The sequence below is a fragment of the Neolamprologus multifasciatus genome, chromosome 14 (genome assembly GCF_963576455.1).
Source record: "Neolamprologus multifasciatus chromosome 14, fNeoMul1.2, whole genome shotgun sequence".
NCBI lineage: Eukaryota > Metazoa > Chordata > Actinopteri > Cichliformes > Cichlidae > Neolamprologus > Neolamprologus multifasciatus.
Window position 1 is genome coordinate 28,575,289 of NC_140452.1, and position 26,393 is coordinate 28,601,681.

General features: G+C 42.6%; 1 protein-coding gene and 1 long non-coding RNA gene across 2 annotated transcripts in view; both read right to left on the bottom strand.

Annotated features, from left to right (window-relative positions):
* The window catches only part of pid1 (phosphotyrosine interaction domain containing 1), a 32,607-nt gene extending 6,214 nt beyond the window's left edge, over positions 1–26,393 (bottom strand). Inside the window, exons 1-2 of the mRNA XM_085131257.1 lie at positions 25,833–26,393; positions 11,715–11,861 (exon numbers count right to left, since the gene is read on the bottom strand). Coding sequence (XP_084987383.1) covers positions 11,715–11,861; positions 25,833–25,862 — 177 coding nt within the window. The 5' untranslated portion in view covers positions 25,863–26,393. The remainder of the gene's footprint in view (positions 1–11,714; positions 11,862–25,832) is intronic.
* On the bottom strand, positions 850–10,106 carry LOC146504257 (uncharacterized). Its single transcript, XR_014868796.1, has 2 exons — positions 4,081–10,106; positions 850–3,976 (listed from the first exon to the last, which is right to left on the bottom strand). It is a non-coding gene; the product is annotated as an uncharacterized LOC146504257 (long non-coding RNA).

Here is a 26,393-nt window from a genome sequence, read left to right on the forward strand (position 1 = left end):
TGATGTAAACCTCTCATTGGACCACATCCCAAAAGTGCTCTGCTCAGATCTGGTGACTGTGGAGGCCATGTGAGTACAGAAGAAGAAACCTGCTTTAGATGATTTACATGAACTTTGTGGCGTTTTACCCCGCTGGAAGCAAAACATGGGCACACTGTGGTTTAAATGATGCACATTTAGCACTAAGTGGGGCACAAAGTGTGTCAAGGTCATTACCCCACCATCCTGAAACCCAGAGTAACGCACTGGATGTTTTTCTGTTCTTCAGATCATTCTCTGTAAACCCCATAGATTGCTGTGTGGGAAAATCCCAGTAGATCAGCAGTTTGCGAAATACTCTGACCAGCCCAGGGCATCAACAACCGTGCTTTTTTCCTCATTCTGATGCTCAGTTTGAGCTTCAATGTCGTCTTGACCGTGCCTACATGGGCATTGAGTTGGTGCCATGTGATTCGATGATTAGACAACAGGCAACTGATCATGTATGTCGCTAAAGTGTATACAGCATCTTATAAGCGATGTGATACTGTGAGTTCTGTTCATTTTGTGGTAATAATTCACTCAGAGTCCAATGTTTCCAAAAGCCATGGTATTGGGTCAATTTAATTGCTCTTTAGGATAAAACCAGGAAGTTGTTGAGAGCTCTGCCTACTATATTTTTTAATAGAAAATAGAAAAACAAAACAACGCGGATATGTGGAATTAAGATTTTTGATAGAGAAGCTGTTGCAGTTCCTTCTTGAATCTATTCCTCTTTTTTAGAAATATTGTCAAAGTATTAAACCAAACACCCTGATGCTTAAAAAAAACATTTGTTTTGCTCTTTAAATGAGGTTTGTTTTTTTTAAAAATTTAATTGAAAAGGGCAGAAAAAGACGTGACTGATCACATTATAATTGAAAGCACGCATTCTTTCCCAACATCTGACACCAGCTAAATGACTGACGCTTTAAAGCAGCAGTGTTTAGATGGCTCTGCACACAATCTGTGTCTGGAATCCAGCTGAAGAGGCACGAGAGGTTAGTGGTTGACTTTTTACAGCCATAGTGTGTGTGTGTGTGTGTGTGTGTGTGTGTGTGTGTGTGCGTGCGCGCGTGCGTGCGTGCGTGCGCATTGGGACAGTTTCACAATGACCAGACCATGATCCATGATCATAATCAGTTCTGCAGACAGGAGAGATGTGATTCAGGTTGGACTCGGTCTCAGCACAGGTTATGAGAACCTTCAAGATCTCCAAGCCAAACGTGGATGCTCGCCACAGGGCTCTGTCAGAGTTTGTGCAGTGACTGAAGCAAACCATTGAGGCTGTAGCTATCTCCACATCAGGTTCTTGATAAAACTGATACATCAATCCATAAATCCCAGACAGCAACATGTGTGCTGTGCTCTAATCTGGCAGTCTGGCTACGTCCTGGCAACCTTGTTTCAACTTTCCATGAGTTTCTCCTTCATTCCTCCACTCGTTGTATCTTTTCCCCTCCACTCTGTCCTCTCTCTTTCACCTGTTTCTTCAGTGAACTCCTTCACCCGCTTCACCTCCGCTCTATTATTCTGCACTTCTTCAAAGCCTCGCCGTTATTTCTATCCCGCCAGAGTGGAAATGCTGATTGCATGTGAAGCAATATGGAGACAGAAATGAGGATCAGTTACAGGAACAAAGGCCTTGGGGGCTGCAAAGAAAGGATGTTGTAAAGATAAATAAAGCAAATGTGGACAGAAAAAACAGACAGAGTGAGGGGAACGGCAAGGTTTAGAAAACAAGCTTATGTGAAACTGAAATTTAAACTATCTGCTGGAATTCTGGTGTAGACAAAAGCATACCTGCTTTGTCAACGAGACACAAAAACAAAGAGAAGCAGTGGGAATGTTTGAGATTGTGACAGAGAGGGGAGGGAGCGTGGTTAAACATTTGCATGTGTGCCGACATGTGGCTGCTATTACCAACTCTGGTTTAACCCATTGTCCTTTTCTATTCTCTCACTCTCCATTTCTCTTACTGTACACTACGAGAAGCTCAAATGCCTTCTGCCACCTGCAAGACTGCAAGAGCCCGAGTCGTTGCTTTGCACAGTTTCATACCATTTATGTTAGCGCAGAGGGTTCGAGTTCCTGTTGCGGTATTCTCCTGAACCATAGGCGGCGCCACTGAGACAAAAATCTTTTTAGAATTTTTTTATTCTTTTCCCCAGAAAGTCTCCCTCTGCAAAATAGCTGAATCTCAGTGCTTCTGTTGTTATCATTCAAGGTGCAACGTGCAAGGTCATAAAAATCTAAATCGAGAGGTGCACAGCAACAACTTGCACCAGCAGATATGATGTCACTAGTTTCTGGTAGCACTGCTAGCTTGGTTGCTTCTAGTGTAAAAAACTCAAGGTAGAATCCACATTAGGTCAAAGAGTTAAATTAGACTGACACCACTCAGACGTCTGTACTTTATGCTTGAAGCTCCTGCCACCAGATGGGTAACTTTGAATGACTCAAACACTGAAAACAGGGGAACAGCTAGCTTTGCTCAAATGCGCACATGGGGGTGTCCAAATTCATAGGCTGCATCCTCCTGAGGACCCGGCCTTCGCGGTCTACATGGGCCGGGTCCTCCACAGGCCGGGTAGGCCAGAAGTGAGCAGCTGTGACATTGGACAGTCTAGCCTTCAGATTTGTCTCACCAGCTGTCTCGGTGGAGTTTAATAAACTCAGCCGTCTGCTCCTTGCTATGTAAAATATAACAGGACACTGGCGTAAATTCTCGATCATCTCACACTTCTGTGTATTCAGCTGTAATCTCACCCAAACCGATTTACTCACGAACAAATAACACACTGAAAAAAGCCAAACAATAACATTTTTAAGTTATCTAAGTGACTTATATATGATGTTTAACCTGAGTAGCGAAAGACCACGGGGGGTTTCCCGGGAGTTTGCTGTTCTCGTCCCGGCTAGCTATCGAGCTGGTGGGTAACAGATGTCTCCGAAAACGTTGGAGCACTTTTGCAAATATGTTATATCTTGATAAACTGGGAAGATATTTGAAGTTTACACAGCTACATTCTCGCCTGAAAGTAGATTAAAGGTTTATTTTGCGACCTGGAAAGAGTAATAAGAGTAATAAGTAAATGGTAAAAATGGCCTGTATTTGTATAGCGCTTTACTTAGTCCCCATGGACCCCAAAGCGCTTTACACTAAATTCAGTCATTCACCCATTCACACCGACATTCACACACTGGTGATGGCAAGCTACATTGTAGCCACAGCTGCCCTGGGGCGCACTGACAGAGGCGAGGTTGCCGGACACTGGCGTCACCGGGCCCTCTGACCACCACCAGTAGGCAACGGGTGAAGCGTCTTTACCCAAGGACACAACGACCGAGAGTGTCGGAGCTCGAACCAGCAACCTTCCGATTACAAGACAAGCTGCCAACTCTTGAGCTGCTGCTGCCATTGTTGGAAACTGGAAATGGCTGGGCCATGCTATGAATTCTGGGATATGGTGGGCCACAAAGGATACACCCGACCCATCCTTCAAATCTGGGGAAAAGGAGCACATTTGTCGGCTGCATTTGGAGGAGTCTACGAATTTGGACAGCCTTCATCACGTCGCTGTGACGTAATTGGACTACAAATGCAGCCTCAGGAGGATGCAGCCTATGAATTTGGACACCCCCATTTAGCTTGTAAGCTAGGTGTTAAACTGACAAAAGAAAAAGAGCTAAAATGGTACAGCAAAACAATTCTAGTAAGAAACATGAGGTCAGTCCTAACCAATACTGCATTTCATTTGCCTTGGTTGTCAGAGCTAGTACGCTGAGCACATTCCAGTAAAGTCAGACTTGTTTTGATCGATAGCAAGTTTGACCCATTCATGGATCTCTAGCAAACTAGCACAATAGCTGTTTTTTTGTTTTTCAGTTGAGCTGATTCAAGATAACAATCGACCAATGTTATCTCAGAATGGTGACGAATGAGATGAGCCCCCGTCTTCAGAGTATTTGAATTTATATAATATCAAAAGTTGGTACTACTGTATTCATAAAGCATCATCACACACAAATATTTGCAGTGGTCATTTGCTGTATCAATACAGTATATTGTTACAATTTTTGCTGCTGTACTACTGCTTATGTCCACTAACGCCAGCCTGGACTGTTACGCAGGAGTTGATGGGGCTTTTCTAGCGGGATGTCTGACTTGAGGGAACATTCCGGTTGAAAAATTCCAACAGGAAACTCGGAAGTTCTGACTTGAAACGGAATACATCATAATAAGCCAATCGCTGTTCTTTCCAGAACTTTATAAAAAAAACTTCTGAGACTCCTCTGCTTCTAGTGTTGACTTCTTCTCCTCCCATACCAGCGCCAATGTGGAGGTTTTGTCCAAGTGGTGCCACCTATCACTGAGGACAACACTCACGCCCTCAGAGTTCACTGGAGAGATATCCTCCACAGCAGCGGTCCCCAACCCCCGGGTCTTGGACCGGTACCGGTCCGTGATTGGTTTGGTACCGGGCCACGAGAGTTGAGTTCTGTTTTCCTTGGTCTTTTCACGTGTGTTATGAATAAATGTTCTTTTTTTCGGTACTAGTTTTATTTTGTTATATTTATCCGCGACACCTTAAAGGCCGATCCATGAAAATATTGTCGGGCATAAACCGATCCGTGGTGCAAAAAAGGTTGGGGACCGCTGCTCCACAGTCACCAGATATCAGTCCAACAGAGCACCTTTGGGATGTGGTGGAACGGGAGATTCTCATCAATGGAGCCAAATTTCTGAGGACTGGTTGAGGTAGACTTAATAAATCGGACAATGAGGTGTTACCCTATTGTGTTTACAACACTACAAAGGACTCAGCATCTCTTACTAATTAAAATCACAGAGCACTGTGGAGAACATGCATGCAAACACATTAAATCGTGTAGCACGGCACCACAAACTGTTTCTGACATTTCCCATTTTGAATGAATCAGTGGATCCAAGCACAACAATGCAATGAAAGCCACAACTGTGGTAGGGTAAAGAACAAACAGACATGCAAAGACAGAAAAGAGAAGTTTATTAATAACAGCTGAGTGAATGCAAAAAAGGGTAGAAGAAAGCAGGGGACACACAGAGGGGGACTGAAAAAACATCCGCAGCCCAGCAAGTGAGCCGGTGGGAAGAGACGGGAACATCCTGTCTGTGCCTGTCTATCTCAGTGTGAGTCGTTATTCGTGTGTAAGCACACACGCATGTCTGTGTGGATGAAAGGTGTAGAGCTAGTGCCGCTGGAGCCACAGCCGGTTCGGCCATCACTAGAGAAAGGATCTAAAAGGATGAAAAGAGAAGAGCGGGTAGTATGAGAGAAAGATGAGGGAGGACTCGATAAAGAGATACCTGTCCCTACACACGGTCCCTTTGGGACCATGGAGGAAGAAAGAGGAAGAAGCTGAGAGGACAAGGAAGCGAGTTTGAGACCAGAACACAGACGCGGTTGTTGAGAGTAGCTGTTTGGTCTTGATGGATCATCTTTGGGAACAGACTGTGATGTGAAGGCAGGTCAGGAGCACTTCTGGAGCTTGTCATTTCTGCATTTAAGCCACCTTCTCAGAAACCGGTCCAAGGGCAAACAGGTGGTGCAGACTAAACACACAGTCCCCCCACCAACCCACCTGGTTGTAGTTTGCTCCATCCAAATGTTACAATCTTTTCCAAATGATAAAAGATATAATATCGGCATGAAAAGGTAATTGTTTTCGTTCACGCCACAATCACCGGCTATCTGGAAACATTTCAGATTTGTTTCTGGCGGTGGTGTTTGAATGTTGGCTGCCAAGAGTTAGCAAAATACCTGCTATTATCTATGGATGAAAGAAAACTAGCAGGTAATTTGAAAAAGAACTGCAGAAAAAACAACACTTGTGAAGGACTGTGACAGGGAAAATGTCCCGAACCAACATAAAGTGCAAGTATATTTTAAACTTTACTTGAGAGATGGAATGCCATTGTTCCCGAAAGCATTCCTTCTTTCAAAGGTTCAGGTTTGTCCTTTCATTTGTTTTCATCAGCAGTCATACATTGGTTTGCATGTAAGGGAAATAATATCAGTTACACACTGTTGTCAAATATTCAGTACTGTGCTGGCCCAAAATATTTACATCAGTATGATGAAGATATTTACTGACACCAAAGTCGTACTGTATATCCTTTAGCTTTGCACAACTATGCAACTGTTGACAGTAGAAGGTGTCTCCCTCTGTAAAGCCTCTGTGTCTCCAACAAGACTGGGAATCCACTGCTTGGGAATTCAGCATTCCTGAAGTGGTTGTTAAAATTCTTCTAAACGTATTGAATCAGCACAGTCCAGCTGGCTGTGCTAGTCACGGCACGCGAAGATGGATCAGCTTTTTTTTTTTATCCCGATTCAAAGCGCTGTGTGTTTTTTCTTGTTTGTGTTGGGAGATGATGTGGTATGTATCAGCCCAAACAAAAAGGAAAAAAAGGAAATTACTCTGACTGGTTCAGTGCCAAGACAGAAGCCCTTTGGTGTAAATGAAAGGAGCTTTTTCATTCACTCTCACTTACATACAACCTACTGCAGCACAAGACTCTTGATAGTCCAAAGATGGAGCAAGGTGGAACTTATCTAAACTGTACGCATATACTTCTCACCATTCAACTATGTACAACTACACTGACAATAGGACAAGAAAGTCATTACCTGACACATGAATAACCCGTCTCCTCCTCATATAATGATTGATGAAGCTTTAACACTGGTATTGGATCCGCACTCAGTAGCTGTATGCATTGAAAACCAAGGGTGTAGTATTGTATGCAAATGACAAAGGTTCCCTCCCTGCTTGCATTAAATGACTATCGAGTGGGTGACACAGAGAAACAAATAAAATAAAACATGACCACAGACAGTATTTGGTCGCGATGCTAGTAGAGGTAACACGCCTGAATAACTTAACTTCTGCTCACATAAAAATAATCAACAAGCAGAATATTCTTTATTCTGCTTGTCTATATTTCTTTATTTATTTAAAATAAAGAAATATATACAGGGTTTATCAAAAAGCACAATCTGATTTCAAAGCGCTTTCACTGGTAACGATCGAAACATATACGGTTAAAAAGCGGCAATTTGTGAGTTATTTGCTGGTGTGTAGCATAAGAACAGCAGTAATTCCAGACGTTTTAACAAAAGTACAGGATTAGTTATGACTATAGTTATAACTATGGATGTGTGCCATGCCTCATGACAGTTTTAACTTTAACTTCCTGGATCTGGTTGTCACGTGTGTGACACAGGTAACTGATCCTTTATAGGCAAGTGTTCCAATGGGTCCTTGTACAAATCACTGTTGTTGTTTTTTTTTTTCCACACAGTGGACCAGCGTGACCGGTCCGTTGTACTCCACGTTTCCACCTCGGAGACTGAACCAGACTTTAATGCACTGGTTAGCCCAAATACAGACTAGCTTTCTCTCACTGAACAACAATAAAGAACTTAAAAGTAATTAAACTAGTAGCAAAACAGCACTTTCTCTAAATTTAAAGGTCTTTGAAACTTGGCAAATACATACACACACATTTAGTTAATAGTTGTTTTAGGTGATGTTCATTAAATGGTGATAAAATGTTGGCAATTTCTCATTTCATTGCCAAATTATACCATCTACTGTCACCACTAGCAGTTTATAAAGACATGGACTTGAGTGAATTCAGCTTATTCTCTACAACAGTTCCAGTTTCTCGGTGGTCAGAGTAAAGCCCAATTTTAAACAGAAGCATGAATACTGCTCTCATCAACATCTCTTGTCCTTTCAGTGAGGTCTGAAAACCAATCGCTGAATTTTAAAACGAGGATGAAACAACCCGGGAATGTTTGCACATCAGTGATTCTGATTCGAGCTACGAACACACAAATACACATAAATGCCAGAAACGCTGATACAAATCTGCTGGCACATTCCACGGCGCAGGCAGCTGGAAGCACCAGTCGTCTCAACTGCGTGGCAAAAACGATTTAAATGTCATCACTGCATGTTCTGTTCTGGGACGAGGAGTGACAGCACATCCAGCGCACAATCTGACATCAGAATATCAAGTACGGAGACAGACAAAAAGGCTCTCTGCCTAACAGATTAGATAAAGGCATGGTAGGACCAGCCTGCATTGCACGGGCTGCTGACGTGAATGACGTCAGTGACAGAGGGGAGTTATGACTAGCAGAAGTAGCTGATAACATAGCATAGTGATGTCAATACAGAACAATGTTACGGTATTACAGCGAGCCTGAATGCCCCGTGCCTTTTGGTGCACTACAGAAGCAAATCCAAAACAACTCATTTCTGCACTTTTTCCCCAACAAATGAAATATAATATGGTAAGTTGCAAACCTTACATATATTGTTAGCAGGATTTTGTTGCCTTTGGACAGACAAGCTAACATAAGCTGAATGAATTTGCTCCTTGATATAGTGTTAAATTTCCCAGAGGTTCCCAGATTCATTTTTTTCCTGCTCTGCTCTTCTTGTCTTCAGGACAAATATAATTTAAAGCAGTGAATGATGGGTAATTAGCCTTCATCTGACATTCACGTTAACACTTATACAGACTGCACACTGTCTGTCTCACTGCTGGGCTGTTAAATACGTAAGGTGGGTCTGAATTGGAGACTTGTGCGCTCGTGCCTCATAGCCACATCCAAAATCCCACTTTTTATAAAAGCCAGTTTGACTCCTCGGGGTCCCGGCGAGGCAACTCTCAAAAGCTACTTTCTACTCTTAGGAGAAGAGAACAAATTAAGTTCAAACATAACAAAATTATATATTTTTTTTTAAGCGGACTCCAGAGTAATTTCACAATTGCCATGAAGTGTGGTGATGAAGCTGGCATGGCTGCAAAGTACATTGCACACGTTGTCAGTGGATGTGAAGTGGAGCGCTTTGACAGCGGCGGGGAAAGCGGGGCAATGAGAGGTGGCCTTTCATGCTCGCTAGCTGCTAGCTTTGGCAGAGGAACAGCAGTCCTCAGCCAGCCTTCCTGCCTGTCTGTCTGTAAATTGGGTGCACGACCGGAGAATGTGAGAGGAGAGAGTGAGGGTGAAATAAGACGTTCACGGAAGGCAACGTAAAACACTCGGTGGGGATAATAAATGCTATAATATTCTGCAGGAAGAATGGCAAGGAATCCAAAAAGCAGAGGTGGGCAGACAGATATGCAGACAGGCAGGTAGTGACTCAGACAGGAAGTTACGGAAGCCAACAGATGCAGGCAGCGAGGCAGACTCACATCTAAAGAAGTCTCAGACAGACAGATGAAGGAAATTATTTATGTCTGTGTGTACTGGTAATTACAAACAATAAGTGAGTGGAAATTAACTGTAACACGTGAAACACCAGTATCCTGATGACTCAGTAACTTGTGACACTGCATTTGTCACAACAACCCTCTGCATGTCTTCTTCACTACATCTGTGAATCTTCTCTGAGGTCTTCCTCTTTTCCTCCTGCCTTCATCCAACATATCCACTGTCCTTCCTCTGCACACGTCCCAGCAATCTCAGCCTTGCTTCTCTAACTTTGTGTCCAAAACTGTCCAACCTGATCTGTCCCTCTGATGTACTCATTTGTAATTCCATCCATAGCGTTTACTCCCAATGAAAATCTGCATCTTCAATTCTGCCATCTCCAGCTCTGCCTCCTGCCTTTTGTAAAGCACCACCACTGTCACAAAGAGGGTGCCACCCTCAAAACTTCCTTATGACTGGTTTGGTTTCTAGCAATTTGCCATGTTCACCTGTAGTTTGCACCGAAGTTGCCAATTTGTTTGCAAACAATTGCTGACTAGCCACCAAGCAGTAACTTGAAACTTGAAAAGTTGAATGCAATCTAGACCAACATGTTCAAAAGGAGTTTGCAGACACAACAGCGTGTTTTTAATTCAAAATGCAGCTAACTGCAGCAAGCTGTAGGCAAACAAAGTAACTGTAAGAAGGGTTTTGGTCCAGCCCCTTCTTTGCTGCCAATTTCACCAAGCAACAGCTAGCAACCTCCAGCAACCACTTGGCAACCAGCTGGATAATATACTTTTACCTAGCAACCGGTGGTTACCAGAGAGCCCCAGTCCATGTGAAGTGTTTTGCCAAAGCCCCAGTCATGCATGACTGGGGCTTTGGCAAAACACTTCACATGGACTCCCAGTAACCTCCTGCAAACAGTTGAGGAATACTCACTTCTACCAAGTGACCGGTGACTGGGGCAAAGGCAGAAGCACCTTAAACTACACACACATTTGCATTTCATAGGGATAGTCACCACATCAGCTACCCACTGCACTCATGGTGTCACAGCTTTGCAAGTCTACCATGAAGATAAATAACAGGTGATTTTGCTACCGCAAACCCCAGACTTTCCAAACACAGCCTCTGCACTTTGTGTTTTAATTGATCTTTGATTAATGACAAAGACTTTCCTTTAGAAACAGCTGGATGAGACTGTTTGTTTACTACACTTGTGGCCACTATCAGGGACCTGGCTTTTAAGTGGCCACAAATATTAAAGTTAATGAAACACAGTGAGAGGTAAAACACATTTCACTGGACCTCATCGTGAAAAACAACTCTGTCTATATTATTTTATTCTCATTGTCATTTACTGGATAAAAGTTATGTAAATTCCATAGCATTAGGTTTTATTTTATTAACTTCCTAGCATATGATATTGTGTCACATAAGAGGCCTTCTCCCACCTGTACCTCAATATGAGCCAGTGGAAACGCTGCTGGGTAACTTGTGTCTCTTCTAGCTAGACCAAACTGCTGTGCTCTGCCAGCAAAGGTCCTCTTACTGACTTTCACTTCAACTTCTGGAGCTTTTGGGAAGTGCCAAAAAGGACTCAGCACTTTTGGCCCTCGTAGCTGCATTTGGGATGTTTTTCCCCCCGCAGACGTATATGCATTTAGTACGAGTGTGTCTGCATGAGTCTGCGTGTGTTCATGTTCGGTGTTCTGTACGCTGATCCAACAAATACAAATATCAACAAGAGCTGGGACTGTGTGTTCCACATCGGTGTTATTTGGCAGGAATGTTCTTTAATGTCAGCTGCCAGATACGAAAGGTTTATTTCAGTTTAGCGAAGTTAGAAAAACCTCCGTTTCCAACATGCTTGTAAATGACACAGCCTTAGAGACCAAAAACAACATCAGACATGCAAAATAAAACCCTAATGCCCCACCACCACCACTTGAAGTTGCCTTCCGCGATGATTTCAGTTTATTTGTTAGGCTTACACTGCTGTGGCACAAGGGAGGCAAATACACAAAGACACAGTTAGTGGGTTAGAAGTGTTGTGTGTAATAACAGAGCCTGGCTGCTATTTTAATCTGTAGCCCTGTTTGCTTTCTGTTTTCAGGACAGAGAAAAGAGAATATGGGCTGTGAGTTGGATCACAGTTAGAAACCCTACATCTAACACTTAGTAGAGCCGGGAGGCGGGGGGACACATTCATGCCAGGACGCACGTATGTGTGTGCCCACACAGACATTCAGTATTTCTCAAGTATGTGGCTCAGACAGGAAAGTTAAAACTTTAAAAACTCTGTGCTGGCAAGTTAATTAAACTTGTGACCAAAAAGAAAAGGAAAAACATTTGGATTAAGGCTCTAATAATGCTATTACAGATTTAGTGTTCAGGACTGGATTTGAGGATTATTAGGTTCATGTGACCCCCTACCTTGTATCCAGCGTGGGTCCTGCTCTTTGCATGCGGTGTGGTAGAGCAGAGCTCAATGGCCTCGGGCTCGTGGAAGATCACCGTGGGCAGCGGCTCCTTTCTCAGCGTCAGCACATTCAGCTTGGTCTTCAGCATGGTCTGAAAGTGCTGATGGAGAAAGAAAGATATATATACACACTGTGCTTTAGGCAAATATGCAATCTGTACCAAACAGCAAAAAGCTAATTATGGCTGTGGTTCAACATTAAGTTTCCTTGTCAACACTGCTGTATGAAGAAAAAACAACCCCCAGAAACTTCAGCATTTTGTGTGCAGAGGTGTACCTCATGTCCTGCAAAGGAAAGTATGGAATAGGCTCAAGGGGTCAAAGGACTTTCAAGGCTTTTATATTTACACAGGAGCCCACTCCAACTGATAGAAAACACATCTCGGTGGTGAAAAGGGAAGATGAAGGCTCGAAGTGAGATGGCTGTGAGAGATTTAGTCTGCTCCGAGAGGAATGTGAGGAGCAGACGAAGGAAGCCCTGCCCTCTCTGTCCCCGTCAAAACAAGAGGGGCTGCCTGCTCTCATACTACAGTGCACGGCAAGTGTTTCCTGAAGCCGTGCAGAACCACACGGCCTGTCTGGCCATGTGCAGCGTGCCTGCTAGAATTTCTGGTATTTTTAGACACCATCAAAACAAAACTGAGCACCTAATTAAATCACGATTTTCTGAACTAAGGGGAAAACAGCACACCTGCTGGGCAACGGTGTCTGCAGCCTGACCTCAATTATTTTTCTGGCTCCATCAATCGGTGAATTAAGGCCTGAAAATGACATTTCTTGCCAAATCCATATTAACAGGCTTCATATAAATCGATCTTGTCAGGGACTAACAAGGTAGTTTTTTGCGATAAGCAGTTATACACAACTTAAACGAAACTGCTAGCTACAACACGAAGCTGGGCGCTTAGCATGTTCATCCACTGCATTGAAACATTTTACCTTCACGATCTGTAAAGAAAACAGCTAAAGCATTGGTAAAATGAGTAAAACCTCTTTAATCTTTAATGCTTATTTTGTAAAATCTCATTAAATTGGGAGAATTAGTGGAAAAGTTCACTTTTTCGAGACGTGACTTTGCTGTTACTTCTGTTGTTGGAGGATGATATCGAAAATTGCATTAAGTGTTTTCCTGCATTGCGGTGTTCAGGTTGTGATATCCCTGCTAAGGACTGCTAACTACACGCGAGAAGGGCTCATTAGCTAATTAGCTAATTAGGGGTAGTTAGCTTAGATTAGCTAGTTAGTTTGTTTCATAATTAAAATATACCTCTGTTCTAAGTTTGCATAACCTGCCATCGACCGCCTGGGTTGCTGTAGAGAAGGACCAATTGGTGCACTGCCATACTCTACGCTTTGGTAACAGTTTTAACAAACTAAGTGGTTCTGTATGTAGTAATGGATAGTTTTAGAAAAACTATCCATTACTTTGCAAAAACTATGTATAGAAGATTGACTGTGATTCCAGAGACAGATCCTGCATTTCCAACACTAGAAATCCCAACCACCATGGCAGCAGCTGATGAAAATCACAATCAACAGGTCGGACACTGGAATTCAGTATGTGGGGACCCTGAATGTCTGCACTTGATTTACAGCAATACGTCCATGAATAAAACATTTCTCAGAATTGTGACTGTTTCGTCACAGTTGAGCGGTACTTTAGAATTTCATTTAACCGACATCTCAAATCTTCTAGGTTACACAATACAATCGATGCTATTGTGAGCGCACCACCAAAAACAAACTGGAGTTTCTTGTTAAGTACAGATTACTTTAACAAATGCTCTCCAATACTTTGTCTTGCATTCAGTGGCGCTGAAAGCTGTTTTCCACGTTGGACTGCATGAAAGCCATTTTCTCCTGCAACAGATGGTCAACATTTTCAAGCGATGAAAACAGCCGATGCTGCCAATACGATCTATCATCAATCTTCACTGTTGCCTTTATAAGGCCAAGCAGAACATCCTGAATCAACGTTTGAATTTAAACACTGCTTCGCTATCTGATTGTTAGTGTTTATGGTTATATTAACACTTTCCCGCCTGAGTGGGTCTTCTGCTGCCATCGTTTTAAGGGTTTTAAAATATATCTGTCTGTGACTTGTTATAGCATTCTGTTATGAAACGCCTAATCCTGTGCTGACGCCCTACAGTGTAACCCCCAACCTCTAACTCACCGTAGTGGACCTTCATGCTGAGAAACGGAATAATAAAGAGAAGGAAGCGGCAGGCGGGACGGGGGTAAGGAGAAAGATATGGTGTGGAGATGAAGGAGAAGAAGAATGGTGGAGTTGTGAAAGTAAAGCCACATGTGTGTAAACGCTAACTGACCTCCGCGTCAGCACTTTACAGCTTCCTGACGGTGACTTGCATTCCTGTGGTTGGCCTCCGTACGGAGTGAGACGAGGGGGTGCCATGACTCCTGCACCCCCCACCAAGTGCACAAGGCTTAAGCAGGTATATAAAAGAAGCGAAAAAACCAAAAAAACTTTGCTTTATACATGTACGTACATGTTTTATACTTATCAGTTCACAGCGAGGTGCTTCGTACTACTGGAGGAAATGGGAAAGCTTTTTTTCCTCCATTACTTTTCCACATGCGGCGGGCTGCTTGTGGAGCAATGCTGGAATTCTATTTACAATATTTTCACAGTATCTTAATGTTTTTGTTATTTCTCAAGTCCCAACTGTCTCCTCATCAAGTTATTGATTCTATTTCTGACTTTAACTTGGAGCCACAAAAGTGTTCGGCCTCCAGCGCCAGACGAGTGTGGGCACAGTCAGTTGTGACTTGGGATAAGGCGAGGATCCTGTAAACACTTGAGCAATCACCAAAGTGCCTGACCTCCATACTTAGTGTTTAAATGTTTGGCTTCTGCGAAAGCCTCTGCATGCTGAATATCGATCTATTTTTTTTCCACCCTAAATGAATTTTAGCAGGCTCCTAATATACAAGCGATGCTCTGCCATCGGGATAGTTCTAATTTAAGCATTTAGTGATAATCAGTATATTGCTGCAAGTTGCCAAAGACCCCAAAAGAATCTAACAGTTGAATAGTTACGATACCCTGTGCCATCATTCAAGAGACTTGGATAAATGTCCAGCATGAGTCTGCCTTGTTTCTGACATTCACTCCAAAGGTTTGTTCTGGAGTATAAAGGAGCCATAACTTCGAAAACTTCGAAAATACTAGTTAATGCAACTACACAGCAACTTTACCGCTTCTTATTTCGTCGTTTCGGGAGAAGAAACACATTTGTACTTGTCATTGTGCTATGATGTGCCATATGATGAAGATGGTGTGACAGCCCGGTATGAAACTTGTTAGCAGAGTACATCCCCGGAGCACCAGATTTAAAGCATTAATGTTAAATGAAAGTGTGCACATAAATTTATAAAGGATTTGGAAGAAATCCCTAAAGCACAAGATTTATCATATGATGGATAACTTCAGGTTTTCAGTTGGCATTTCTAGTTCATGACTTATTAAATGCTCGTTCTAATCATTAATCTTGTGAAATGATTTGGACTTTTGCACGCGAGTTGTGATAGTTGCCTTCATGGCTGGAAATGTTCACGTTTAGTGTTATTACTTTAATGCTAAAAGCAACAATAAGTAGTTGATGGCGAGCAATGCATCCGCTCATTTACACTCCCAATAAGAGAGTGTTAGTTTTTATACTATCAGACTGTGAGCAAGCCACACTCACCAGCCACTTTGTTAGATACACCTGTTCAACTAATATCTAATTTCCATGTGGCAGCAACTCAATGTATTTAGGCCTGTAGACATAATCAAGATGACCTGCTAAGGTTCAAAATGAGCATCCGAATGGGAAAGAAAGGTGATTTAAGTGACTTGAACGTGGTGTGGTTGTTGGTACCAAACGGGCTGATGATCTACTGAGATTTCCCCACACAAGTATCTTTAGGGTTGATGGAGAATAGTCCAGAAAAGCGAAAACAACTGAAGAGCAGCAGTTCTCTGGGTGAAAATGCCTCGTTGATGCCAAAGGTCAGAGCAGAATGGCCAGACCTGCAATTAGTAACTCTAATAACAACTCACTACAGTAAAGATGTGCAGAAAAGTATCCCTGAACACATAGCACATCCAACTTTGACGCAGATGAGCTATAGTAGCAGAGGACCATACTGGGCGCCACTGCTGTCGGGTAAGAACAGGAAACTGACGCGACAATCTTGGTGAGTCAGTGTGAACTGCCTACAATTCACATAGGCTCACCTATGAGAACTGAGAAGATTTGAAAAATGTTGTCTAGTCTGATGAGTCTCGATTTATGCTGTGACATTCGGATGGTAGGGTCAGAATTTGGCATAAACATAATGAAAGCATGGGTGAATCCTGCCCTGTGTGGGGGATATTTTCTTGGCACACTGTGGGCCCTTAGTGCCAGCTGAGCACTATTTCACACTGTACTCAGATGGCCTCCACATTCACCGGGTCTCCATCTAATTGAGCACATTTGGGATGTGTGAACAGGAGATTCACATCATGGATGTGTCGCCAACAAAACTGCACAACTGTGTGATGCTCTCATGTCAATATGGACCAAAATCTCTAAGGAATGTCTCCAGCACCTTCTTGAATCAATGGCACTGAAGACAGTTGTGAAGGTAAAAGTGGATCCTACCTGGTACTAGAGTTGACTGGCTCTGAGGATCTTACCCTCCTTTCTTTCAGTGATCTAATCAGATTGTGGAATAGTCAAATGGTTGAAACAACAGAATCCGTCCCATCAAATTATGTTACATGTGACTTTCTAAAAAACACCAATTTAACATTCCTTCAGTTCACCTAGAAATTGTTCTGAAGGCAAAAGTAGGTCCAACCTAGTATTAGCAAGGTGTACCTAATGAAGTGTCTTATGAGAATGTATTCATGGTCATTTAGAGACTGTTTACATAAATATTATTATGTCAGTTTGTGAGTTTTTGTAGTATTTTTCCCTATTACAAAATCACGCTGTTCTGCTGTGGACCTCTCCTGTGAATAGTTTTGAATGACACTAAAATTAATCTTGAATATTAAGATCTGGATCTTAGTCAAACTGACCCAGTGCAGCCAAGAAATTCTGAATGACTGCTCTCCAACAACGACTCTGATTACTGCTGGAAATCACAAGTGCTATCTAGACAAGTGCATGTGCTAATTTCTTAAAGAGTCTCTAATACTAAATGATTTGGAATTGTGCATTTAAAATATGCAAATTCACGACATCACTTGAACAATCACAACCACAAGACATTAAGTCACAGGGAGTTTTGGGGAGTGCAGTTTGCCTCCTACAGTGATGAGTTTAACAGATCACAGATGGTAAGTTCAACTTTTGGCCCTCTGAGGGAGCATTCTTAGAGAAAAGAGGCTCTCAGGTCAATATCATGGTGAGTCACTGCATAACAGGGTGAAAACAGGCACTCGGGCACACCCACTGAGACGCATAAAGTCAGGGTTACGGGGATGGGATTATGACAAAAGTTTACGAAACAGCTGGAAATAATGTTAAGCCCTGCAGACAGATGTCCTTGTCCAAAAAGCACTGATAAAAATCCACCTAACCCCCAGATACACAAATGGCTACTGGCTCATCCCAAGAAATCAACCGAGACTGGTTAGTTATGTTAAGTATGGTTAGAAGTCTTGTAACACAAGACCTCAAGATAATATGAGTCAACAACATCAGTCTGTGTCATACGCATCGGCATCGGCATCCACAAACACAGACACACATGTGGAGAGCCTGAAGAAAAAAAAGCGCAGACAGCAGTGCGCCAGCTGCTCAACATGTGTGTGGCACTGATAAGGAACAAGAGAGGAGGCCATCATTGTTTGTTAAACTGTTCTGTTGCAGAACTTTTATTTTTAAAGCGAATACACAGCTCCACATGTGATCATTAAGCCTGACACGATCCAGAATTAGAAACACTTCTGGCCATGAACCAATTAGGAAAGCACCATCAAACTGTAGGAAACTGGAAAGATAGCAAGGGTCGCACTGATGTCTGGTCCTCGTATACTAGGTGACAAAGCTTGTTGTACAAATAGATAGTATTTAGTATAACCTAAAAATGAATTACAAGTATGTTAGCAGCAACTAAGGCACATGCTTTTATTTGCCACAAAATCTTTGAAAATCCCATTTATGATGTTTATTTATTTCTTAACTTTGATCATTTACATCTACGATTGCTTGCTGTCACATCATTTTTTAATTATTTTTTTTACCCGTAACCTATGACCGGTGCACAGTAAGAAACACTGGCAGGAACATGTATTTTGTCTGCCTGTTATTGTTGTCTAAGTCGACCTTAATTTTTTCCTAACCATAAGAGTTTTTTTCAAACTGTAGTATTTTTTAAGATGTTGTACTTGTAAACAGACAAAAACATCACTGTGGCTTTTTAAGGAGGCTAAAGTTAAGTTTGTGGCCTCTGGGAGCACAGCGGAGTATTTATAGGGAGAACCTGTATTAACTGTGCATCTGTCCTACAGTCCTAATGTAACTAACCAAGGTAACTATTAATAATCCAAACATTCAAAATTATAGCACTCAACTTATGAAATTTAAAAAATCATGATAAAGGAAAGGCATGCTAGGTAATGCTAGCTAGCCACTTAGCATTGACAGCAAAGCTGTTAGCTATGCTTCTTACTGGTCTGGTTAATGATGAAATATAAAAAATAAAATATAATGCATTAATATTTATTAAATCATCCAATATGAATGAAATCCATATGTATCACCTTGAACACATGTTAAGGACCTTTTCTGACAACATTTACTGTGTCATATCCTCAGTTTCACCTCAACGAGTGATCTGAAGCTGGAACTGGGACATTTAAATCATGTATTCAGACTGAATACACTCACCGGTAACAGTCCTCTTGCTAACATTCACTTTTAATCATTAACCAACATTCATATTTGAGAAAAAAAGAACTACGACGATTTCGTGTGTGTTGGAGCAATGACAGATGAACTACGAGCTAGATTTCTCGTGTCTCCACCTTTACAAGCCAAAGACTTGTTGCATTTGTGGCAATGAGCACTGTCAGCACTGACTCTAACAAAGTGGAACCACACTTCGGAGCATTTAATTCTCGACACCATCTTCACAAAGCCCAGCGAGAACTTTATTTTGGATAAGGAATATCAAAAAATGATGAAATCTGGTCAGATAAAATGTGAGAAAATGACCTTTAAGTACCAATAATAAATCGTATTTCTTAATCCTACCAGTTTTACTGGGTTTCAGTACGTAGTCCTACTCTACGTATATCGACCAGGAGCCAGGTGAGGCAAAAACAGCGTGTTCTCAAGACTAACAGGTGCTTTTCCTGATGACAGAATCATTTATGACACAAAATTTGAAAGAAAACATCCAAATAGAGATTCAAAACACCTTTACAACTTTTCCAGCAGGAACTATCCTCTATGCTATCCCTGATTTGGCTCTTGGCACGTCTCTTTCATTCTTTCTTTTCATCACGAAAGACATAGAAAGACCTTCACCTACACAGTAACAGTAACACAGTAACTTCGACTACCACAGTAACATGAAACCCCCCAAAAACTATATTCCATACAGAAATATTTTGTCAGTGTGAGACAAAAACCTATATAAATGTCTTTCTCTTGTGAGCTGACAGGAAATGAGCTAAAGTTGCACATTAAATGAATTTGCTCCCAAAATAGGCTCAGCCAATTAAGCGAGTCTTTCACAAACACTTAAACCTTGCGCCTTATACCTTAAGCAACTCTTGAGTTGGAAACCACCTCCATCCAGCCCCTGTTTGTCCCTCAGACAACTTTTATACACATAAACACATCCTTCCCAGCAAACCTATTAAAGGACAATGCTGTGGTCTACAGGTAGGCCAGCATGTGGCAGTTACTTCCTACAGCCAAACGTAGGATGCGTTTCTCCAGTTCCTGCATGGTAAGAATTCAAAAAACTGTCTCTCTGTGTGTTTACAACCTCCTCCACTGATCCTGGGGCAGTTTATGAGAGGAAATTTGCCCGAATGAGCTCAACCTCGAGTAGACTGTGGGAGGTCTACCCATGGACAAAAACCTGTTTTTCTCAATCACGACTGGAGCGCCGAGGCGTGTAGGCGGGAGAAAGTCAGTGATCGGAAGGTTGCGATTGGTCTGTTACTTCTGTAGGAGGAAGTGGGCATTATAGCACTCTAACCTCAAGGCCTGAAGGAGACTCTCTGGCTGGCAGTAAAAACATCAACAACTGTTTGACATAAACAGCAAACCCACTGCGACATCTTAAAGAGTCTAGAGCCAGAGGACATAAACGGGACGTGCTAATGATAAAAAACACTCCTCGCTGCCAAGAATATCTGCATGGTGCGTTGTTCGGCTACAGGTCTACCATCACGGGCGCTAACTGCCTTTTGATAAGTCACAATAGCCGTTACAGAGCTGTATATTACATGTATGCACTACATCTTTGGTTCATGCAAGCTAAAGCTAATAAGCAGACTCAGCCACTGCTGACCCAATGCTTTTTATTTATTTATTTAAAGCAATACGTAGGGATGCACTTGATTATCATCAATTCACTTTCTCATTATTTTTTTTAATAAAATTCTAAAACATAGTAACAGATACATGTAACAGTAATTCAGCAGATCATTAACAATGAGATTGTTTCAAAAACACTTGCTAACTTGACAAGTTTAATGACATCAAGAAATTCATCCAGAATCTTTTCACCTCTATCGCTGTGGAGCTTATATAAAATACATATTTATTGTCTTGGTTTAACATCATTTCAAGGCCTAATCCCATGGAGATCTACTTCCAGGTGAAACGAGACATAGAAAGTAAAAGAAAGGACAGAAATGACAACTTGGCAGGGGAGCACTTCTACTGTAGCCAGGGTATAGAGAGGGAGCCGGGGAGAGAAAAGCAATAGCTCACATTCACACCCACAGCCAAGTGAGAATCACCAGAACACCCTAACAGAGGTTTTATTCCACTGTGATAAATCCACAACACAGGCACATTGTAACAGCACAGCTTTCTGACTCCCTCCACTGTAACCTGCCATGCACCCCCCTGGAAATGTAGCTACACACCGTCTCCGACACAGCCCCCACAGGCATAAATTCCCACATCGGCCACTTGCATAAACTACAACTTAGGCTCTACCTAAATTCATTGCCAAAGTATAAATTACCGTTAATATGTATGTCTTTGGACTGTGGGACGAAGCCAAATTACACAGAGAGAACCCACAGAGGCTCAGGGAGAACATATACAGAACTTTACACAGAAGGGCCCGGCTGCGCATTTAACATCCCTGTGCTGATAAAATGACTTGCTAAATGTAAAGGTAAACTGTTCTCACATGATGTCAGGTCTGCATGCCTGTGTAACTGGGCGCTTTAGCAATAATTTTCCTTGGTTCTGCCATCAACCTCCAGCAACCAGTCGCAACCAGCCACAGACTGGTCTCTAGGCCTGTGTGACTAGGTCCTTGATTGGGCCCAAGGCTCGCAAAATTTCAAAATCTCTGGTAGCCCTTCAGGCAGGCATTCTTCTGTTTTTGGTAGCCCGAATAAAAAAGAAAGCAATTTTTTTTTTTTTAATGTTTTGTTTCCATTACAATATTATACATTAAAGTATAATATTGTAACGGAAACAAAAAATAATCAAAAAATTTTAAAATACAAATCACAACAACTGTATAAAAATTACAACCATCAACTCAAATACTTGGTTCAAATTGAAGAGAAATTTCTATGAACTTGTAAGAACTGTATAGAACATGAATCTGAAATTTCCACTGAAGTCACGGGTAAGAAGTAAGTGGAACCAAGATCTAGGCCATTTGCTTTTTGATGTTTGCAAAGGCTGCTAAATTTTGCCAATGGTAGTTCACTCTTTGCAATATAGCACGCTGTTCTAAACAGCTTTTTCAGGAGTTCTTGTTGTGCTTGGTTTACTTTTAGTATGTTTTTTGCAATTGCTGTTTGTTCTGGGAAAGATACTGCACACTGGGCAATGATGCATTTCTTGCATTTCTCATGGGTCCTGATGGGGTTACTGGTCCCAGTAACAAAGGCACTTGTTGACTCAGAAATCAAATGAAACTCACAACACACCTGGCAGAACATCATGTTATTTAGCTTGTCATATTCCAGCCACAGAAATTCTTTTGTCCATGAAACCAAAAAAGCTGCGCTTTCTTTTTGCCTCATAGTCTGATTTGTCATAATTTTTCCGTTTTGTGGTAAGCTTTTCTTTGGCTGCCCCTTCTTCACCCTGACCTGTCTTATTTGGCTGAGCAGAACTAAAATACCTGCGTAAATCCTGCTGCTTTTACACACGTACTTGCATAACGGTCAGCGATTCTTTGCGCACTCAACCTCTCATATGTTTAAGCTTTCTGCGAGAGATTTCACTTGTCACGTTTGAATAGTAAGCTAATGAGTGATAAGACGATGTCAGAAGAATTGGTGCGCAAATAATCGTCACTCACCAATCAGTGCTGCCGCTCTCTACACACCGTTTGCGCGATCGCAAAATGAAAGTGAAAGCAAAAAGCAAGCGCAAATTCAAACGCGATTTCAATATGTCACATATTGACAGTGACTCATCGATGCCAATGACATAATTACTCAGCTACATTGGCGAAAGAATGTAAAAGCGCAGACGTATATTTTCCTTCCTATGATAGCCCGACGGGCAGGGCTGAGTTAGATTTTGGTAGCCCGACTGGAAAAATCGCTAGCCCCGGGACGTCGGGCTAGCGATTTTGCGAGCCCTGGGGCCCTACACTGTCACCATGACGGTCACATATCTAAAATGGTAGACAAGTTAATGTCAGGTGGTTAAAGTGACCATGTATGTGCAAAACCTCAATAAACAGCTAAGTGTGGCTAATAAAGCTAATGACGTTTGTTAACGGGAGCAACAGCAAAAAATAGCAGGTGAATGAAATGGTAAGCTAGCATTCATGGTTGTTTTAAGCAGTTAGCCAAACATGGCTAACAACTGCTAAGCTAAAAGTAATTTACTGTTAAAAACAGCCCAGGTCCCATTAACACAACTTCAAATTACTATATTTGAACATTATTTTGTCCTGATTAAGATGTTCACGTGAGAGGTCTAAAAACAGGCACGCCACCTGAAATATGTTGGGAACTACTAATCTAGTCTATTAGCATACAAAGTATTCAACTCTATTGGATTTAAAATCTTTAAACAAAAAAAACACAAATAGGTGAAATGTGCACACTGAGGAAATGTCTGCTGGATAACAAAATGGTTTTGGGGATTATGGGGAATTTTTGGGCATTCTCCTTGTGCCATCAACTATAACTTAACTGTGGCTACAAAGCAACCTCAGACAAAGAGACAGACATGCAGAGGATGACTCTGACTCTTTTTGACCTCAGTCTGTTGCACTGTCAGGTCAACATCTTTGCATCTGCTCAGCCCTGTTTGTCAGAGTCGCACACGCTGAAGTTTGAAAGCGTCAAAAGTTGAAACCGTGGCTAAAGAAAGAGCTGCTGACAACAGCGTGTCTGGAAGGCTTAGGGATTTTCACAAAGGAAGCATGCTGCTGTGCATGTGTACAGCCTTGTAACCTGCCTCCTAAGCTGCAAATGAGCGTACATCCACACACATAGCTGTTCCCAGCCCACTGCATATTGTGCAATCTGTCGGTGAACCAACATGGCCTCTGGCTGGGGAGGAAGGGCCTGTCGAAAATGACCGAGGGATGTGGTCAGCGAGGGGTAGAAAGGGCAAACAGAGAGAAAAACAGGGAGGCATGATGCAGCATCAGCACACAGCATGGCAACACGACCCCGTATCTCTCACCACACGCATAAACGCATCTCTTTTTCTCCCTTTTCCTCTTCTCGACTAGGCGCAAGACGTAAAAAAAAAAAAATGCAGCAAGACATCAGACGTTGCTATGGCAACAGAGGACGGCACAAGTGCGAATAATATGGACAGATGTGAATAACAAAAACAACAAAACAGGACATAATAAGCAACGGTAAATCAGCTAAGAGAGACATTAAACTCTACAAACCCCACCATGCCCGACTCAAAAGCGCTGAAGGATACCAGCCTACAGGATGGTGTTGCTATGGTAACAAAGCAGGCAATGGGTGGGTATTTGCTATCGTTCAGTAACCACTTTTTGGTGTATGGGTCATTCATTATTTTTTTATATCTTTTTTTTTTATTAATATACACAGCAAGGTTTCTGCTATTTAGCATAAGGAGAGAACAGCCTGGCTGCTGTGCTCAACAATAGTCTCCTCATAAAGTCGTCGACTGAAACGTGGAGTGTTTGATAGTTTTCAGACATGCCTTACTCTTTTATCAGCATCCAGCCACAGCTGGTTTCCAGGCGGTAAGCTGATGTGGACTAAGCCCAGGTTATCAAAGTTAAGATTTCCTTAATTACTTGTTACCTTAATTACTTAATTACTTAATTATTTGTGAGCCTTATCCAATCCCCCCCACCCCCATGAGCAAGCACTTGGAGACAGTGGGAGGAAAGAACTCCCTTTTAACAGGAAGAAACTTCCAGCAGAACCAGGCTCAGGGAGGAGTGGCCATCTGCTTGGGGTGAGGGGAAAGAGGAGTGAGCAGAGAGAGGAAGACTGGACAAAAGACACACTAGAGGAGCGCGAACTAGAGTTTAATGATTGCTAATGATTAAATGCAAAGTGGTGTATAAACAAACATGGACTGAAAAGAGACAAGAGAAGAAGAAATGCATAACTACGGGAGGATTCACGGTCAAAAAGGAGAGCTTTAAGCCTAAAGCGTGTCTGTCCCATGAATCCAAACTGAGGAGGGGCCCACTCTACTCTATAAACCAGGAGTAGGCCAGCAGTTTGAGAAATTAATGAACAAAATAACTTGACCTAAAAGGATTACAACCTGCTGGTTGTAATCCGGGCTGTTGATGTGGCCGTTTTTTTTTTTGTTTTTTCCCCTCTTTTTACTGCGTTTGGCAGGGATCTGAATGATGATTCACTTGCTGCAACACTACCAAAACGTACTGGAGCAACCAGCCATGGAAAGTATGAGATTGACTTTACGACACTTGTTGAGCATGACCACATCTGAGTTTATCCGAAAGCCACAGCGCAGTGTGCTCAGCCCGGATCAATAGCAGTTTATAAACCGCGTCCTGCTGCAGCCTGTTTGGATCACCTAGAGGGCAGATGTGTGTTAAGGGGATAATTTACAGCGCCCACATCTGACTCCCTACAAACACCGGAACTCTCGGTTTTAATAATTCGTGATTCCATCTTCTTGACGCCTGGGCAGGAGAGGGGATTGTGCAAGTTCACTTGGCAGGCAGTCCACGGGCCCACATCTGGAGAGCATTACGTCTGCAGGAGACGTGAAACCAGGGTCGGTGCACGACTTACCCGTGGATATCACACTACGTGTCATTAACCACGTCGCTTTTTCTTTTTTTTTTACACCCTAACAGATCACGGGATGCTTTCAGACAGAGGGTAAGCATCCTGATGTGGCAGCATGAACGGGAAAAAGTGACAACAGCAGGAGGATGAGGAGGCCCGCGCTCAATGAAGTTGGATTTTGGATCGAGCTGGCCTCTGGGCCAACGTGTGGATATTTCAAACACAGCTGCAAAGTGCGTGTCTGTGACTTTGTACTGAGGGGGTAAAACAAAAAGGCTCTCCAGCGGTGGGTTTGCACAGGAATGCAGTGGAGACACAAATTGTTGCACGCTGCTCCCCCCTCCTCTTCCCAGCCACCCCACTGGCTTGCGTAACGTGAAACGTAGCAGCAAAAGGTAACCACACAGAGACAGGAGCAGAAAAAATGCTCGCTTTAACGCTCGTCTCTGTCATTTTCTGAAGTCTGCTGGCACCCCGGTGAAGCGTCACGGCGCACAGGGAACATCTGTAACGGAGCGTTTCTGCCTGGGCTGCAGACACACACGCACACGGCACCAGCACGGCGGGTCTCGGTAGCTGCTGTGAGCTGTTTATTTCTGCCACCCCACCGACCATAAGCCGCTCACATCCTTACCTGCAGTCGCTCCGACGCGGGTTGCCACATGTTCGCAGAATCAGAGGTTCTCCGTCTCTTACTACAGCTTGTTCTCCTCCCGTAGTCCGGCTCACATCTGTTCGCCTTCACTGCACGCCTCTCCGTCCTCCTCCTCTCTGGACTGGTCGATAATGAAGGATAGGTTGCTCCGCCTGGCTGTAGTTAACGCAGTGGCCACCAGGTGGAGGTACCTGCTATCCACAATGGGGCGCTTCGTGCTGCTTTCAGGTGCGGTGGGAAATCGAGGATCGATACGGTTAAGCTGATGCTTTAAATCTGCAGCCTGATTCTTAAGGGGACTTTTTGTTGGTTTAATCTGAGAGTATAAATGCTGCTTTAGCTTGTTTTTTGTGTGTTTGTTTCTTTTATACACATTTTAACACTTCTCACTTTGTAATTTCCTTTGAAAAATCCATCACCTTAAATATTAATATTGCACATATCAGATTATACACTATTCGTCCCTGGATTCTCCTCTTCCATTTGGAGCATCTTCCAGTTTATTAATCTGGTTTCATGCAAGGTTATTGTAGTTAACCA